The sequence below is a fragment of the Dermatophagoides farinae genome, chromosome 7, assembly GCF_024713945.1.
Source record: "Dermatophagoides farinae isolate YC_2012a chromosome 7, ASM2471394v1, whole genome shotgun sequence".
In the NCBI taxonomy this organism is placed as follows: Eukaryota; Metazoa; Arthropoda; class Arachnida; order Sarcoptiformes; family Pyroglyphidae; genus Dermatophagoides; species Dermatophagoides farinae.
Genome location: NC_134683.1, coordinates 5,668 through 21,713, shown reverse-complemented (window position 1 = coordinate 21,713; position 16,046 = coordinate 5,668). Strand labels below are relative to the sequence as shown.

The window sequence follows — 16,046 nt, the reverse complement described above, 5'->3', positions numbered from 1 at the left end:
AGTTCTCTGGTCCTTGGCCATTTAGATACTTGTTGAAATCATCATTTTTTAAAGATTGTGATATGTCACGATACTGCTGTCTGGCAATCATATATTCATTTTTCAATCTCTCTATCGTGAACGGATTGTGGCATCGACGAATTTTTCGATAAATTGCTTTTTGTTTCTTTGTGATGTCCAATAGTGATTGATTGCTCGTCCATTTAGCCGGTCGTATACGTTTGTGTCGATATTTACCACAATGTAGGTTGCATGCAAATTGAATGGATACAGTGATTATTGTAACGGCAAGATCCAGTTCGTTGGTGTCATTGATGTTGTTGATAGTGGTGGCGGACAAATTGTGATCATGCAACTGATACTCGATATCTGAGCTCCATTCGGTCCAATTTATGTTGGTCGTGTTCCATTTGGTTGTCGATTGGTTTTGTTGGTGATCAATACATTGGTCAGTGATGGTGAAGGTGATAGGCCGGTGATCACTCAGATGAATTTCGTCATGAATATGCCAATTGTTGATTTGATCAAGAAGATTGTCGTTTACTAGGGTGAGATCAATGCATGAGGTGAGTCTGCGCTGACCACGCACAGTGTCAAAAGTTGGCCTATTTCCTTCATTCAAAATATGAAGATTGCACTGAACTATCGTTAATATTATTTCGTGGCCACGTTCATCTGATGTTGGTTCACCCCAGTAAATTGATTTAGCATTGAAATCACCGGCTATAATGCATTTGTTGTTGTTGGCATAATTCGTTGTATTGATCACACAATTGATTGTATTGTTGATGTTGCCGTGCGGTTCACTATACACAGATGCTATGATTATGTTATTAATGTTGGCGACGATGAAATCACTGTTTGAAAGATGTGTTATGATGATTGACGATAATGATGGATTAAGTAAAATGATACAAGCACGAACAGCTGGTTGATTATTATTATTTGATTGGTCGTTGTTGGATGTTGATTGATTGTTTGAAGCACTTTGTCGTCGAGTGATGCGTTGATTATTCGTCGGTAATTGAAGCTGATTTGTCATATACATTGGTTTAAATTTACTGTTGATTGATGGTATGTTGTTTCGTAAAGGAGGTTCACTTATGATTCCTATGTCAATTTTATTATCGTCGCAGAAGGTTAAAAACTGTGAAAGAGCAGTCGGTGATTTATTGCAATTGATTTGAGCTATACGGAGGTTTTCGGTTTTGGATGGTTGATGATTAATTATATTGAATTTTGTTGGCAATACGCATTAGCATTCTGGTGTAGACGGGACATGTTTTACTCACACTGCTATGGAAGATGTTGTCCTTGATGCCAGTTTTCACACAGTTGGTGCATCGAGGCTCCAGATGCTTATTTGGACATAGATTAAAATGATGACGTCCACTACAATGAAAGCAGAGCTGGTCTTCCGGTTTCAGCTGGCATTTTTCAGCCTTATGATTAAATCCGTAACATCGGTAACACTGCCGCAGAGGAGACATGTCTTCGACGTGGACCATTGAGAAGTCGAGAATGATTTTTCCAGCCATATCGTTGATGATGATATCACGGATCTTGGGATCGACAGTAACACCGTAATTGATTAGCCGATCACTGTTACGAAAATTCGTACGTTCATTCACGATTTGAACCAGGTTTTTGATTTCCAGATTATTGCTGGTAACATGTTGTTCGATTAGGTGGTTGAAGCTCGCGAACATTTCTGGAATCATGTTTTTGTCAATATCTTTCCTCACCCCTTTCAGGAAGATCGTTGGAGCCAATTTTCTGGGTGGTTCAGCAATAATTTTGTTTGTGGCTACAGCGATGTTGTTGAATTTATTTTTGCTCTGCTCATCTCGGAAATCTAGAATCATCTTGCCATTGGATAGACCTTGAGCTCCAGTCATATCAATGCCGTGTTTTGCTGGTTGAATCAGGTCGGATAGCACTTTTCTGGTTATGGTGGTGTCGGTGTTGTCGATTACTGAAATCACAGTCTGGTGTCTAGGCGTGGATGCACTCTTGTTTTCTTTTACGATGTCGGCAAAAGAAACCGGTTTATTCACCTTGGTGTTGGTTACGTTGTTGTTCTTTTGGCCCATTATAATTTCGGTCAAATTTTTAACACTATGTTTTAGATCCAGGATACACATTTTCATTTCTGCAATGGAGTCGAGACTGTCTTCATCGTCGCCTAGAATACTTTCTTTTTCTTCGTCGTAGATATGTCGCTTACGCTTGGCGTTGGTTGACAGTTGCTCTTTTAATGCCTGGTTTTCGGTATGCAAATTGATTGCGATCTTCAAGGCCGTTATTGTTTGAAATTTTTTCTCCGTGCTGATGTTTCCTTTAAGATCCATGGCCATTCCTAATGCATCAGTGATGTAGTGGATGTCTTCTGTTATCACTGGTTGTTGTAAATTTGAATTAAGTGGGTTTGTGCGAGTGATGGTTGTCGTTAACGGTTGTTGTGTTGATAACGGCATGTGGGTGTGTGATGATGATAATTGTACAGGCGTCGGAGGTCTAGACAAAACTGTGGATTGTAAGTACCGATAATCAAATGATGAAGTGCCGTATGTCTGTGTGTGATGCGGGATTTGTTGTTGTGGCTGTGTGTATTGTTGTGACGTGTACTGTGTCTGTGATTGTGTCGGCATATAGATTGTGGACGGTGGCACTGTATTGGATGTATATTGGGCATTTGTTGATGTATTTACATTGCTTGTGATTATGTTATGTCTTGATGTATGACGTTGAGGCATAACGTTGACATTCATGTGTGATGTTGTTGCGATATTGTGTGAAGTGGTGATTGGTTGTGTAACAATATGTCTGCTGGTGGATGGTTGCGTAAAATCAATGTTTGTCATTGGTTGTTCGTTTGAGTCATCCTCCATGATTTCTATGGTTTGTTTGCTCATGACTGGAGATGCTGTTGACACTCTGATATTTTCTGTTATTGGAGATGCTTTCTCACTAACTTTTATGATTTTTTTAGCTGTCGGTTTACGGGTGGGGCCCATCAAGGTTGAATTGATTGATCTATATGAATGATGAGCCAATTGTTTATTAAATGATGATTCAATGTCAATGAGATGTGAATGATTTAATCGAAGCTGTGATTGTGATAAATGATGATGACCCAATACCGAATTGATGTAAGTTCAAAAGAAGAAATAATGGTTTATGAAAAGTGGAAATTGTGAATGGAATTATGTAATCAGAAAATAACATGAAAGTGTGATTAATGTTGACAATTAATAAAGAATATGGTGTCGGTTCGTATGATTGTAAGAAAAGAAATTTATTTATTTACCAGAAAAAAAATAATTGTGTTTGATATGGTTTGTGATTGAATCTGACAAAGAAATTGGTTTGGTAAAGGTTATTGTGTGATAATAATAATGATTTATGCAAATGTGAATGTTATTTGAGATATGTGTAATTGAATAAGGAATGATAATTAATAAACAATGTAATTGGTGTATGGTGATAATAATAAAGTGTGTGATGGGAGGATCGGTGATGGTGGTAATGATCGGCAATAAGAAAATTGAAAGCTTACAGAAACTGAATCCAGATAATGATATTGATGAGCAGAAAATTGTTGATATTGTTGAAAGCCGAAAATAAATAATAAAATTGAAAGCCAAGATGATAAAAAAAAAAAAAAATGAAAATAAAAGCCAGTTAATGAAATTATGATTTTTAAGCCAGTAGATGAAAGTGATGATATATAAGCCAGTTAATGAAAAAAAAAAAAAAAAAAAAAAAAAAAAGATGATGATTTTTAAGCCAAATGATGAAAAATGATGATTTGTAAGCCAAATGATGAAAAATAATGATTTGTAAGCCAGTTGATGAAAAACAATGATTTGTAAGCCAGTTGATGAGAATGAATCCAATTAATGAAATAGAGAGCCAAGTTAATAAAATTTTGATGAAATAATTTGATGAAGAGCCAATTGATGAGAATGATGAGATTATAGCCAGTAGTGAATGAAAGAGATCACTGGTATAGAAAATCAAAAAGATATAAATGAAAGCTTGATGTGATGAAAAAGATTGTGAATTGAAACAAAAGAAATTTTGTGGATGAAAAAGATTGATGTAAACAAAGCTCGTTTGAGCCAACGGGCCAAGACGTGTGTGTAGATGGCTGTGTAAATGAATGTGTGTTTTGTATGGTGTATGTGTCGATGATTGTCGTGAAGAAATGAAAAAGAAAACGACAAAGATGAAAATCGACAAGATTGGATACAATATGACGCGGTGTGTGGGAGAGAAAATCAAAGATTGAAAAATGTCTTTCATCACAACACTAGGTCGTTGTAAATCGCAACGATTGCTTGTTTCATCAAGATTTTTATATTAAATTAGTAGTTAGGTTAGGTTAGGTTAGGTTAGGTTAGGTTAGGTTAGGTTAGGTTAGGTTAGGTTAGGTTAGGTTAGGTTAGGTTAGGTTAGGTTAGGTTGGTTAGGTTAGGTTAGGTTAGTTAGGTTAGGTTAGGTTAGGTTAGGTTAGGTTAGGTTGGTTAGGTTGGTTAGGTTAGGTTAGGTTAGGTTAGGTTAGGTTAGGTTAGGTTAGGTTAGGTTAGGTTAGGTTAGGTTAGGTTAGGTTAGGTTAGGTTAGGTTAGGTTAGGTTAGGTTAGGTTAGGTTAGGTTAGGTTAGGTTAGGTTAGGTTAGGTTAGGTTAGGTTAGGTTAGGTTAGGTTAGGTTAGGTTAGGTTAGGTTAGGTTAGGTTAGGTTAGGTTAGGTTAGGTTAGGTTAGGTTAGGTTAGGTTAGGTTAGGTTAGGTTAGGTTAGGTGAAATGAAATTTTATTATATCCAGAAAAAGACCGGCAATGGCCGGTCATTATTTTCAATAAAATACAATTATTATCCTGGAACAGGACTATTATCTTGAATTAAAAAAAAAAATGAAAAAGAAAAAGAAAAAGAAAATAACAATAAAAAGTAAAATAAATATAAAAAAAAATAAACGAGGTTTTTTTTCTCGTGATGATGATGATAATGATTCGAGGCCAGGCCCAGATGGGACAGCTTGCTCAAAATGTTCATGGTGGTTGGTCGGCCAGTCTTTTCCAATTCCAAGATATGTTGAATATGTCCGGTACGTAGTGGTGCGGGTGGTTTGATCAATGCAAATCCAAACGTCGCATGCCAAAACGGGGTTGAGGGATTAACAACAAATTGCTTGGAATCCGGTTGCAATTCCACATTCGGCGACACATCCTTTCGCTTGCCAATGACCATGATTACGAACCCTGGCCAGACCACGGACACAGGTGTATGGGCCGAATGACGATGATGACGATGGTGATGATGGTTGCACGAATCACACAAATGGATTGGATGGTGATGGGACACACGGTGAAATGTCACAGCACACACGATCACAATGTAATTTGTACGAACAAAATATAAGTATGCAACAAAATTTTCAACACAACATAAAAATATGATGAAGAAAAATTTCTGCAGCATAACACTATAGGTTGTCGACTCGCAATGATTTAAAATTTTCATTGTGTTTAAATACCAATGTGTGTGTGACGAAGCCATGCTCGATTTTCAACTTGTGTGGTCGGTAGTCTTAGTGTTCGAGGCGGAAAAGCATTGATTGCAATGATGATATGCATACTGATATGCGCAATCATGATGATGATGGTGATAGCAGCACATAGTGAGCCAATGTGAACACAGTTAAAGTACCATGGCAACAAGCAATGGTATGAACAATACAATCGATGGCAACCATGTTAGCCGTTGCTATGCGATGATGGATGGTTGCTAACAGCCAATTGGGCAGCTATTATGTTTATGTGTGCCGAAATAGCTGATTGAGCCCAATGTTTACATTTTCATGATAATAATGCAACGATTGAAATTCCAATGGCAATATGGCAACAATATCTTGATGCTGGATCGATATAACCAATTCAGGTAAGTGCCAACTGGAATGGGCCAACGATAGCATTTTACGGGTGCCTGCCCCACTCGTTGGACCCCTGACCCCCTGATCTGTGTATACAGTTTGTGTTTGTGTGATATCATGACAATAAATAAATAAATATTAAAAACAAGTATCCAGTGTCACGATTGTGTATCAGGAGGCCAGTTCATCGTGCAAGACCAATTGGATGATTGCCATGGTGCTGAATCACATTGGTGGATTGGCTGGCGGTGGATGGCATCAAGTGTGAAGGTGTCCGGTGTTGGTGTGTAACAATGATGTGTGTGTGCATGCATCAGGTTTACGATCAATCAGACGGGCGGAGTAACCGGAAGTCGAAGCGATGCGCAAAACTCCGAGCTACCGGTTCTTACTTGCATCCTCGTAAGCAGGTACCATCCTGCGTTACGCCGCATCATGACTTTCAACCTCTGTGTCCAATGTTGTGTATGTGTGTACAAGTGTTGTTGTGTCGATGCCGGTCGCGTCCAGTGACAAGGCAACCTGTTGTTGCTGTGCTTGATGGTCACTGTCGGATCCACGAAGTTTCCATTTGGTGGTGGACTTGTGTGTGTGTGTGAAGTGGCAATAACGATGTATCCAATGTTGTGTTCAATGTGCCACGGTGTCTGTAAATAAAATTATGTGAGTGTGGTATCTGAAAGGTGTTGTGTGTACGTGACGGTAAGCAGTGTGTCCAGTGTTGTGTTTATGTGTCACGAAGTGTGTATATGAGAAAATATCAATTGATTGTTGTGTGTGTATCATACAATAAAAATGCAAGTGTGTGCCACCACCAGGTGTATGGACATCCAGCCAATACCAGAACTTGTCATGATGATGATTCAACTGGTTGATCTGTGTGATGTGGTGTGTGTAATAAATATCAGAAACAGAAATTAAAAACAAGTGTCCAGTGTCACAACGTGTATCAACCAGTGAATGTAATTGATGGCCGGTGCATATCGGCTGTCGTATATTTTTTTGTTTGTTGTGGTCGACAGTGCTGCCATCTGGTTTTGCAGAAAAGAACTGTTTCACTATGTGCTGTTTCCAAAGGCCACGATGCATACACTTCTTCAGGAACGGGCAAATGATGAACGTGGTTGATTATTGTGGTTGTTCATTGTTGCCCTGGCAATCCGACCTGTGTAATGTGTTGTTTGTGTGATATCATGAAAAATAAATAAATAAATAAATAAATAAATAAATAAATACGTAAGTGTTCAATGTCACAAGTGGTGTTGTCGGATGCCAGTTGGACGTTCCAGCAATGACTGCTCGGCGGTGGACTTGTGTGTGTAGTGTGGCGGTAACCAATTGTGTCCGATGTTGTGTCCAATGTGCCACAATGTCTGTAACATATGATGTGGGTGTGTGGTGTCTGAAAGATGTTGTGTGTCGTGACGGTAACCAGTGTGTCCAATGTTGTGTATATGTGTCACGAAGTGTGTAAAATCAAGCAATTTCAATGAATAAATGTGTGTGTATAAAAACAAGGATAATGTGTAAGTGCCACCGCCGTGGTAACAAGCGAGGAGAGCAGCCATGCTATACATATCGATGATGGTGATGCAGAAACAATGGTTGTATATTTGAAAACAATCGATAATCCAAAAACACGACGAATCTTTTGCACATGATGAGTAGGAAATCACGATGGCATTTTACGGGTGCCAACCCAGTTCGTGAAGACCAAAACTGGCCGATCTGTGTAGTGTGTTGTATACAATAAATATCAGAAACGGTGTGTTAAAAACAAGTGTCCTGTGTCACAATGTGTATCGGCCAGGCTGTTGAGTTCAATGTTGATTGGCAAAAATGTTCAAAAACAAAAAGCAGCTGATTTTATATTTTTTTTGTTTGTTGATGTCAACGGTGCTGCCATCTGGTGTTTTTTGAAGAAATTATTCATTCAAATGTTGTTTACATTTGCCAATTGGCTCAATCATGTGTATCGTTGATGATTTGTCGATGTAAATTGGATCGATGCATATCTACCATCATGGCCAATTGTTCGAAGAAGGTAGCAGTGATCCGTGTCCGTTCATCATGGTTAGTTGCTCTCCGCTTTGCATCATTAAAATCGGCTCGTAAACGGTTGGCCAGTCTACAATCATTTATCATATGTACGACACTTTGATTTGGATTTCCACATGGACATGAAGGATCGTTAATAAATCCAAATCGTTTTAGATGAGCGCCAAATTGCCCGTGACCAGTGAGCGTTTGTGACAACCAAAAATTGGCATAGGGAGCGAATTTTCTTGCTTCCCCGACAGTAGAGCAGATTTGTTTGATGGTGGTGCCAAATTTGTTTAACCGATACATTTTGTCCCACTCGGCCAGGATGTCACAGTGTTCCTTTTTCTTGACAGTGGCCATTGGTGCCATACTGTAGTCGAACGGACGGTTACTATTAGCGGCCCGTTTTGCAACCCTTTTGCAATTCCTGTAGATATTGTCCGACCGATCGGTTTTTTTCCAAATGATGGCAACATTGTGTGGGCACGTTCGGATAATATCTTTTGCCATGTTGGCCAGATTATTTTTATCTTTTTTCATCAAATGGGCCAGAGCACCAAGATTATTATTTATCACGTAAACCGAATGCTGATACGGCCAATTTTCAATTATCCATTCAATTGCTTTCAGAACACAAAAATGATCGGCCTGTAACAAAGAGCAATACGTAGGCATTCTAAAAACCAATGTGTCGATGATTGTTTGGCCACCGAGAATAAAAACACAACAGCCAATACCACGGTTTGTCAGCGTTGATTTTGTAAAAACATGATATTCGGGGACCACAGTTGCATCACCAGTTAAAATCATTGGTCCGGGCCCTGGATCTATTTCTGATTCATCAGGGGTGTCCACTGGCACAGCCAGTTCATTGTTGATCCAATATCGTCGACGGATTTTGGCCAAATTAATGTATGCACGTTCGATAATTTGTAAATTAAATGGCATGATGTCGGTAATTGCGGTGGTTGAAATAAACGCGGCAGTGCGATATGATTTACAGGCCAATTGGGCGATGGGACGTTGAAACCGGCGGATATCATCCTGTATACTTTTGAATTTCATTGCACCAAAAAATACGGCACTACCATACATTAGGATCGGCGCGATGATTGATTGAACCAATTGGCGAATTACTTTGCATCCCAAACCGTATTTTGATCTAGCCATACCGAGAATTTGACGGAAAATCCTTGTAGATTTATCAATAATATAATGAACGTGCGGCCGGTAATCCATTTTTTTGTCGACGATTATGCCCAAAATTTTCATTTTATCACTTAACGCAATCGCGTTATTATCAACAATGATCGGTGGAATGGTCGGTGGTTTTAATTTTCTGGTCATCACAACCACACTAGTTTTATCGGCGGCCAATTTTAATTTGTTTTGATCACACCATGATTTGGTCACGGAAATTAGCGAACTGATTGATTCGGCCAGGCCATTTGTTGATTTATCAGCCACCACGGCTACAATGTCATCGGCATAGGCTTGGACATGCACATTCGGACCATGATCACGTTGAAGAAGATCATCGACAATTATATTCCAGAAAAGGGGGCCCAAAACAGAACCCTGAACGGTGCCACAATTTGTTTCTTTGACCCTGGTAACGCCACCAAATGTTGTCACAATTCGCCGATCATCATTGTAATTTGTAATCATTTTAATCAAATATTCAGGCAGATTCATGCCAATTAACCGTTTTATCAGCCCAGGTGGCCACGCGTGATTGAACGCTCCTTTAATGTCCATCGAAACCAATGCCACATGATATTTATTTTGAATATTTGATTCAACGTTATCCATTAATTTTACAAGGGCATGTTCAGTTGACCGTTTTTTCATGAACCCAAATTGTTTTGTAGAAAGCGGGCAATTATTTTGCATAAATTTACGGACACGATTAGCCATGATGGTTTCAAGTACTTTGGCCAGAATTGATAACAAACCGATGGGCCGGTAACTACCGGATTTATCATATGATTCACGTCCAGGTTTGGGAATGATGCGGACCACGGATATTTTCCATAAATAAGGCACATATGAGAGCCGTAAACAACAATTGATGATGGCGACCATTATGTCCAGATGATGTGCGATGAATTTTTTACAAATGATTGGCGAAAGGTTGTCCATACCTGGTGACTTGTCATTTTTAACCCGTTGAATACTATTTAGTAATTCAATCGGTGAAACAGGCTCGTATGATGAATTGATGCCGGAATGTCGGGAAATCCAATCATGTATTGATAAACGGACAGCCGCTTGATGTGGTGTGTCAGTTTCCTGGTGATCACTTGGGAACAAATCGTCTACCAGATTCTGCACGGTGCTACCTGGACTATCACAATTGATGAACGTACGTGCAGGGAGGATATCTTGGCCCTTCAGCATGCGACACACGCGCTGGTAATGGTCTTGGTCGTTTTGGCCAAAGATATCTCGTTTGAGCTGGGCGGCACGCAGAATATCCAGACGGGTTCTGTAAGCAGTTCTCTGCCGCTGGTACTCGTTGTTCAATGATATCCATCGTGATTGGTTAAAACACCGCCGCATCTTCCGGTATGTAGATTTTTGTTGGCGAACGAGATCCACAAGCTCTTCGTCGTTATACCATGGCGTTTTACGCCGTCTACATTGGGCGTACCGGGAAAAATGCTGATCGCATGATGATTTGATGCAAGTGGTGATACATGCGACGGTGTAATCGATGTCGTCTGGTGCAGTGATGGTGTCGATGTAGCTTCGGGTGAGATTATGGTCATCAAGCCCTTGCTGAATTGAGTTTGCCCAAGACTCCCAGTCGACGTTGGTGGTGTTCCATCTCGTGGTGGACGATACAGTGATCAGATTCGGTTTGTTTACAATATCAAAGACGATGGCACGGTGGTCACTCATGTTTACATCATCAACAACACGCCAGTTGCGAATATGATTTATGATGGTGGATGATGCGATGGTCAAATCGATGTATGACGTTAACCGGCGATTGGCACGGATGGTATCATAAGTTGGAATATCACAGTCGTTGATTGTGTCGAGATTGTATTGTAGCAAGGTGGCAAGCAATTCTTCACCACGTTTATCGATATATTTAGCGAACCAGTGCTTATGAGAAGCATTAAAATCACCTGCAATAATTAACCCCCTACCCCCCCCATAATTGGACACGTCGGCAATACGATGCAGGATTGGTGTGATGTCATAAGATGGTGTTGCGTATGCCGACGTTATGATGATGTCCCCAATTTGAATTGCAATAAAATCGTGGTTCGATAAATGTGAAATGATCATAGGCTGAATTGATGGATTGAGAATGCAAATGCAGGAGCGAACTCGACTGCTGTTATCAGATGGCGTGACATAAAATGGTGAAAATTTCTTGTTGATGTTTGGTACACCCTTACGAATGGGCGGTTCACTAATGATTAAGATGTCGATTTTCTTGTGTGTGCAATAATCAAGAAATGAATTAAGAGCGGCTGGTGAGTGATGAACATTTAATTGAGCAACTTTAATATCGGGAAAATTTTTGGCGTGTCTAGACATATTGAATTCTATTTACAACACGCTTTAACATTCGTTGGTAGACTGGACATCTGGTATCCGTGGTGCGGTGAGATGGAACATCAGTGATTCGATTTTTAAAACAATTGGTGCAGAATGGCAATTCATTTCGTAGATGGCACTGTTCATAGTAGTGATCGCCGCCACAATGTAAACAAGTTGGTCTGTCTTCTCGACAATTGTTTTGATGATGATTAAAACCTTGACATTTGTAACAACGATGAAGTGGATTCATGTCTTCGGCATGTACATAATTGTAATCAATGTTGACACGACCTTGCAAGCGGTTGATGATGATGTCTCGGATGGCAGGTGTGACACGTATACCGAAATTGGCAAATTTTTGTGGATTTTTATTTGGCCTTTCGAAACAGACTTCAATTGCATTGTCCATATCCATCTGATTGGCTTCCAAATGATCAGCAATTGGTATGTTGAAAAATGTAATCAAACCAGGCAAATCACGTTTTTGAATGTCTTTCCTCACGCCCTTGAGATAAACGATTGGATTTCTTTTTCTTTCATCTTCACACTTCCAACCAGCAGTTGTTGTAGCAATATCATCAAATTTCTTTTTGCTTTCCGGGCTATCAAACCGAAGCGCAAATTTACCGTTGGATAGACTGGCCGTTTCTTTGATCCTGATACCATATTGAGTGGGCACAATACGTTGAGCAATTTCTTTACGAACATTTTCGGCATTTTCATTACCATCAATTGAAACGACACTGCCCAGGTTAAGCTGATTTCGGGCTGTTGTTTTTTTAACAATAGTGGCGAAGGACTCCGGCCGTTGGTACTCTACAGTCTCTGGCGGGACATCACTTCTCGTCATTTTTTCATTGATTGATTCGATTGATTTTTTCATCTCTTTAAGCTGTTCAAAGATGGCAATGTTGCTCATGTTATTGTTGTTGTTGGTTGCACCTGATGAAGATTGTTGACATTCATAATTGGACAATTTGTCCCGTAAATCCTTCACTTCTTTTTGCAAGGCCAGTATTGTATTTAATGCAGCGATGACACGTAATTTGGTGCCGTCTTTAATTGTGCCGTTAACATCCATTAATTCATTTAAAGCCAATTGGGCTGACATGACATCTGTATCTGAGGCATAAGAAAGATTAGAATTATTATCATTACAATTATTATTGATCTTCTCTATCGTTGTGGTGAGATTTCGTTTGTCTTTTCTATTGTCCAGGATTGGTGAGAACTGCATATCGTCGTCGTTGTATGTGGTGGAATGATCATTGGGAATTGGTTGTTGCATCATTTGACTGTTGGAACCATAAATCAATCGTTTTTCTAGAGATGTTTCAGATGATGAGGATGATGAAGCATTGATGTTTTGCTGTTTGGAACCAGTTTGCAGTTCCGCATTCGGCGACACATCCTTTCGCTTGCCAATGGCCATGATTACGAACCCTGGCCAGACCACGGACACAGGTGTATGGGCCGAATGACGATGATGACGATGGTGATGATGGTTGCACGAATCACACAAATGGATTGGATGGTGATGGGACACACGGTGAAATGTCACAGCACACACGATCACAATGTAATTTGTACGAACAAAATATAAGTATGCAACAAAATTTTCAACACAACATAAAAATATGATGAAGAAAAATTTCTGCAGCATAACACTATATTTGAATAAAGGCTTATTCCAATAAAAATGTGTAAATTATCCTGTGTGTGTAAAAACAAAGAAATCCAACAGAGCGTGTGTGTCCGGTGTGATTCTGTGTATTGTGTAGCTCTGTTGGTGTGAGTGTGTACAAGTGTGGTGTGTATGGCTGTGTGTGATTGATGTGGTCGAACGTCGGAGACCGAAAGCAATGTTGAAATGAAACTTGATTGATTTCATACGACCGATCCCCATAGGCTGTTGCGAATACGAAGACTCTATGGCCAAGAAAAACGTTTATATACTCGATTGGTGGAAAAAATTTTCGATGATGATGATTTTTCGATGGTGATCATAGCAAAAATTTGGATGAACTTGACTGCAGAATTGTGATTAATATATTGCCAAAGTACATTGTTGATGGATGAATTTCGATTGTTGCTCAGTATCGATTTTGTTGTTGTTGATTGGCGATTTTTTCATTTTTGGTTCGTCATACATTCTACCACGTTGTATTTTTAGGATTTTCAAATTGCCGTCCATCTGTGATATTTAGGATTAACCAATTGAATTATTTAATGATGATGAATTATTTTTCCATTTTAGTCATTGATTGACAAATATCCGTGATTCGTGATTGGAAGCCAAGCCGACTGAAATAAAGATAAGTAGCCAGAATATATGATGATGATCTTAGAATTGAAATTGTTTTTCTTTTTAACCCGCCCAGATAATTGTTGATACGTGTAACATGGAACCGACTGTGATATTTGTGAAACCCACTCCAAGAAAAACAATTGCATTGTCGGTCCAAAGTGATTAGTGAAATACGTGAGCCAAATTCGTTTTTAACCCGCCCGATTTTGATGATGGTGATGGTTGCCAAGAATATGCCACTGTGATATTAGGATTTTCAAATTTAGATATATCAAATTTAGTTGATTTTAGGATTTTCAAATTTCTGTGATATTCTCCAATTATATGCCGAATATTTGTTGTGTTCAATTATTGATCGATTCGTAATGAGATATTTTTAAAATATTTAGCCAGCCGACTGTGATATTAGGTAATTATCAAATTTTCAATTTTAAATTATTCGATTTTAACTTGAAAACTGTTTTTTACCCGCCCCCCAAAGTAGATACTCGAAATGATTCATTGAAACTGGAGCCGTTTGTGATTACTTAGATGAAACCCGCCGTTGTTAAAAAAAACAATTGCGAAAATCGACGAACCAGGATGCGTTTGATCAGTGAAAAACGCTGGAAATTCACTCTAAAAATCAGCTTTGATATATTATGATTTTCAAAATTAAGATTTTAGCCAGTTTGTTGTTGCTTTCTGTTATTTAGCGTTTTTAGGCCGCCCGATTTTTTATGACAATGATGATGGTGATCGCCAGGATATGCCACTGTGAGATTAGGATTTTCAAATTTTAGAATTATCAAATTTAGGATTATAAAATTTTTTAGCGGATTTTCAATTTCAGACTAGGTCTTGACCCCAAATTTCTTCTATTTGTAAGTTACTGACCACCCGATATTATTTAGAAACCGATATGATGATTATATTTCACTTATGATGGAAGCTGGTGTGAGGTGATAGGTCGACTCGTCTTTGAGAGATAGAGATAATTCGAGAGAAAATGCCAATATTTGTTATGATGATTATGATTATTCGAGGTAAAATATATTACGGAATCAATATTGTAAATTTTGGTACCAGAAATCTAGGTCCAGGTACCCGATTATGATTCACGAATGCATTTGTTGAAAAAAATGTGGCTAACTAGCCGGCATGGATGGATTAAAAATAATTTGAGCAATGTAAACAAACAAAACTGCACATGACTCCTAGATTTGCTCATAGGCTTGAATGGCCCAACCATTTCATGTTATTCGGTGGAATAATGCTTCAAGATTCATCCTATGACCATGGAAAACAACCGCATTCGCAACGGTAGCTGTTTACGGTGGCTTAGTCCTGGGACCCTGTTGGCGCACGAACGAAACAACCGGGTAGGCCCTATGTTGTGTATTCTGTTGGGGTGTGTAGGGTCTGTAACAGCTGTTGTGTCCGATGTTTGTGTGTTTACGGTGTAGGTGATAACAATTCTGTATGGTTAAACAACGATGGAGAGCTGATGTGTGTGTGTCGGTGGTGATCGTTGTTGTTTGATGGCCATAGTCGAATGTGCGCCCTAAACCCGATTTTACTGGTACTGTGGTGTGGTGTGGAAACAACAAAATGATAATGTCTTGTAATGGATGTGTGATGGCACATTGTATACCAGTATGTGTCGAATTCACTAGAATAAATTGGTGTAGGTGAGGTTAGGGCCGCAAATCGAGCCAAACCTCACGAGCTTTGCCTCGTGGATGGTTTGGCGATGTCCCGGAGGAGTGCACTTCAAGCCAAACCTCACGAGCTATGCTCGTGATGGTTTGGGACGAGGTCCCGGAGGACGCACTTCCCACGGCGAAGCGACCTCAGCCATCCGTTGAATCGATAATTTGTAGTCGAGCTAGTTGGCACTAATGGTGGCCGTAATTGATGAATTGCGTTACGGTTCACGTCTGCCAAAAATCGCAAATGTTAGAATAGAAAATGGCCCTCTTCTCGATTTTCGAGATTGGATCGGTGGTTGTTCTGGAGGCCAGCCAGAAATCGTTTCGTCAGACGAGTTTGTTTTGAGCATCGTAGTGGGCCAATCATTGATCAGGTGTGGCAGCATCCTGGACGGGAAGGAAGCCGCAGATACAGGCAATATCGTATGAAATTTTTTTTACGGAATCTGGCCAAGTAGCTCCCATACTGGCCATGTCCAGCCAGTTAGGGTTGCGTTGCGTAAAGGTGAAA

General features: G+C 39.5%; 2 protein-coding genes across 2 annotated transcripts; both read right to left on the bottom strand.

The window, feature by feature from the left end:
* Window positions 1-1,090: 1,090 nt before the first annotated feature.
* LOC142597697 (uncharacterized) lies at window positions 1,091-4,331 on the bottom strand. Its single transcript, XM_075732853.1, has one exon. It carries the CDS (start codon window positions 3,015-3,017, stop codon window positions 1,224-1,226), a length of 1,794 nt encoding a protein of 597 aa, XP_075588968.1. The 5' UTR covers window positions 3,018-4,331; the 3' UTR covers window positions 1,091-1,223.
* Window positions 4,332-4,803: 472 nt separating this feature from the next.
* Window positions 4,804-13,199, bottom strand: LOC142597637 (uncharacterized). The gene has a single exon (XM_075732510.1). The coding sequence runs from the start codon at window positions 13,197-13,199 to the stop codon at window positions 11,526-11,528; it is 1,674 nt and encodes a 557-aa protein (XP_075588625.1). The 3' UTR covers window positions 4,804-11,525.
* Between the last annotated feature and the right edge of the window lie 2,847 nt (window positions 13,200-16,046).

Coding starts and splice junctions, on each gene's coding strand:
- LOC142597697 (XM_075732853.1), bottom strand. CDS start 3,017: ATGGGCCCCACCCGTAAACCGACAGCTAAAAAAATCATAAAAGTTAGT.
- LOC142597637 (XM_075732510.1), bottom strand. CDS start 13,199: ATGCTGCAGAAATTTTTCTTCATCATATTTTTATGTTGTGTTGAAAAT.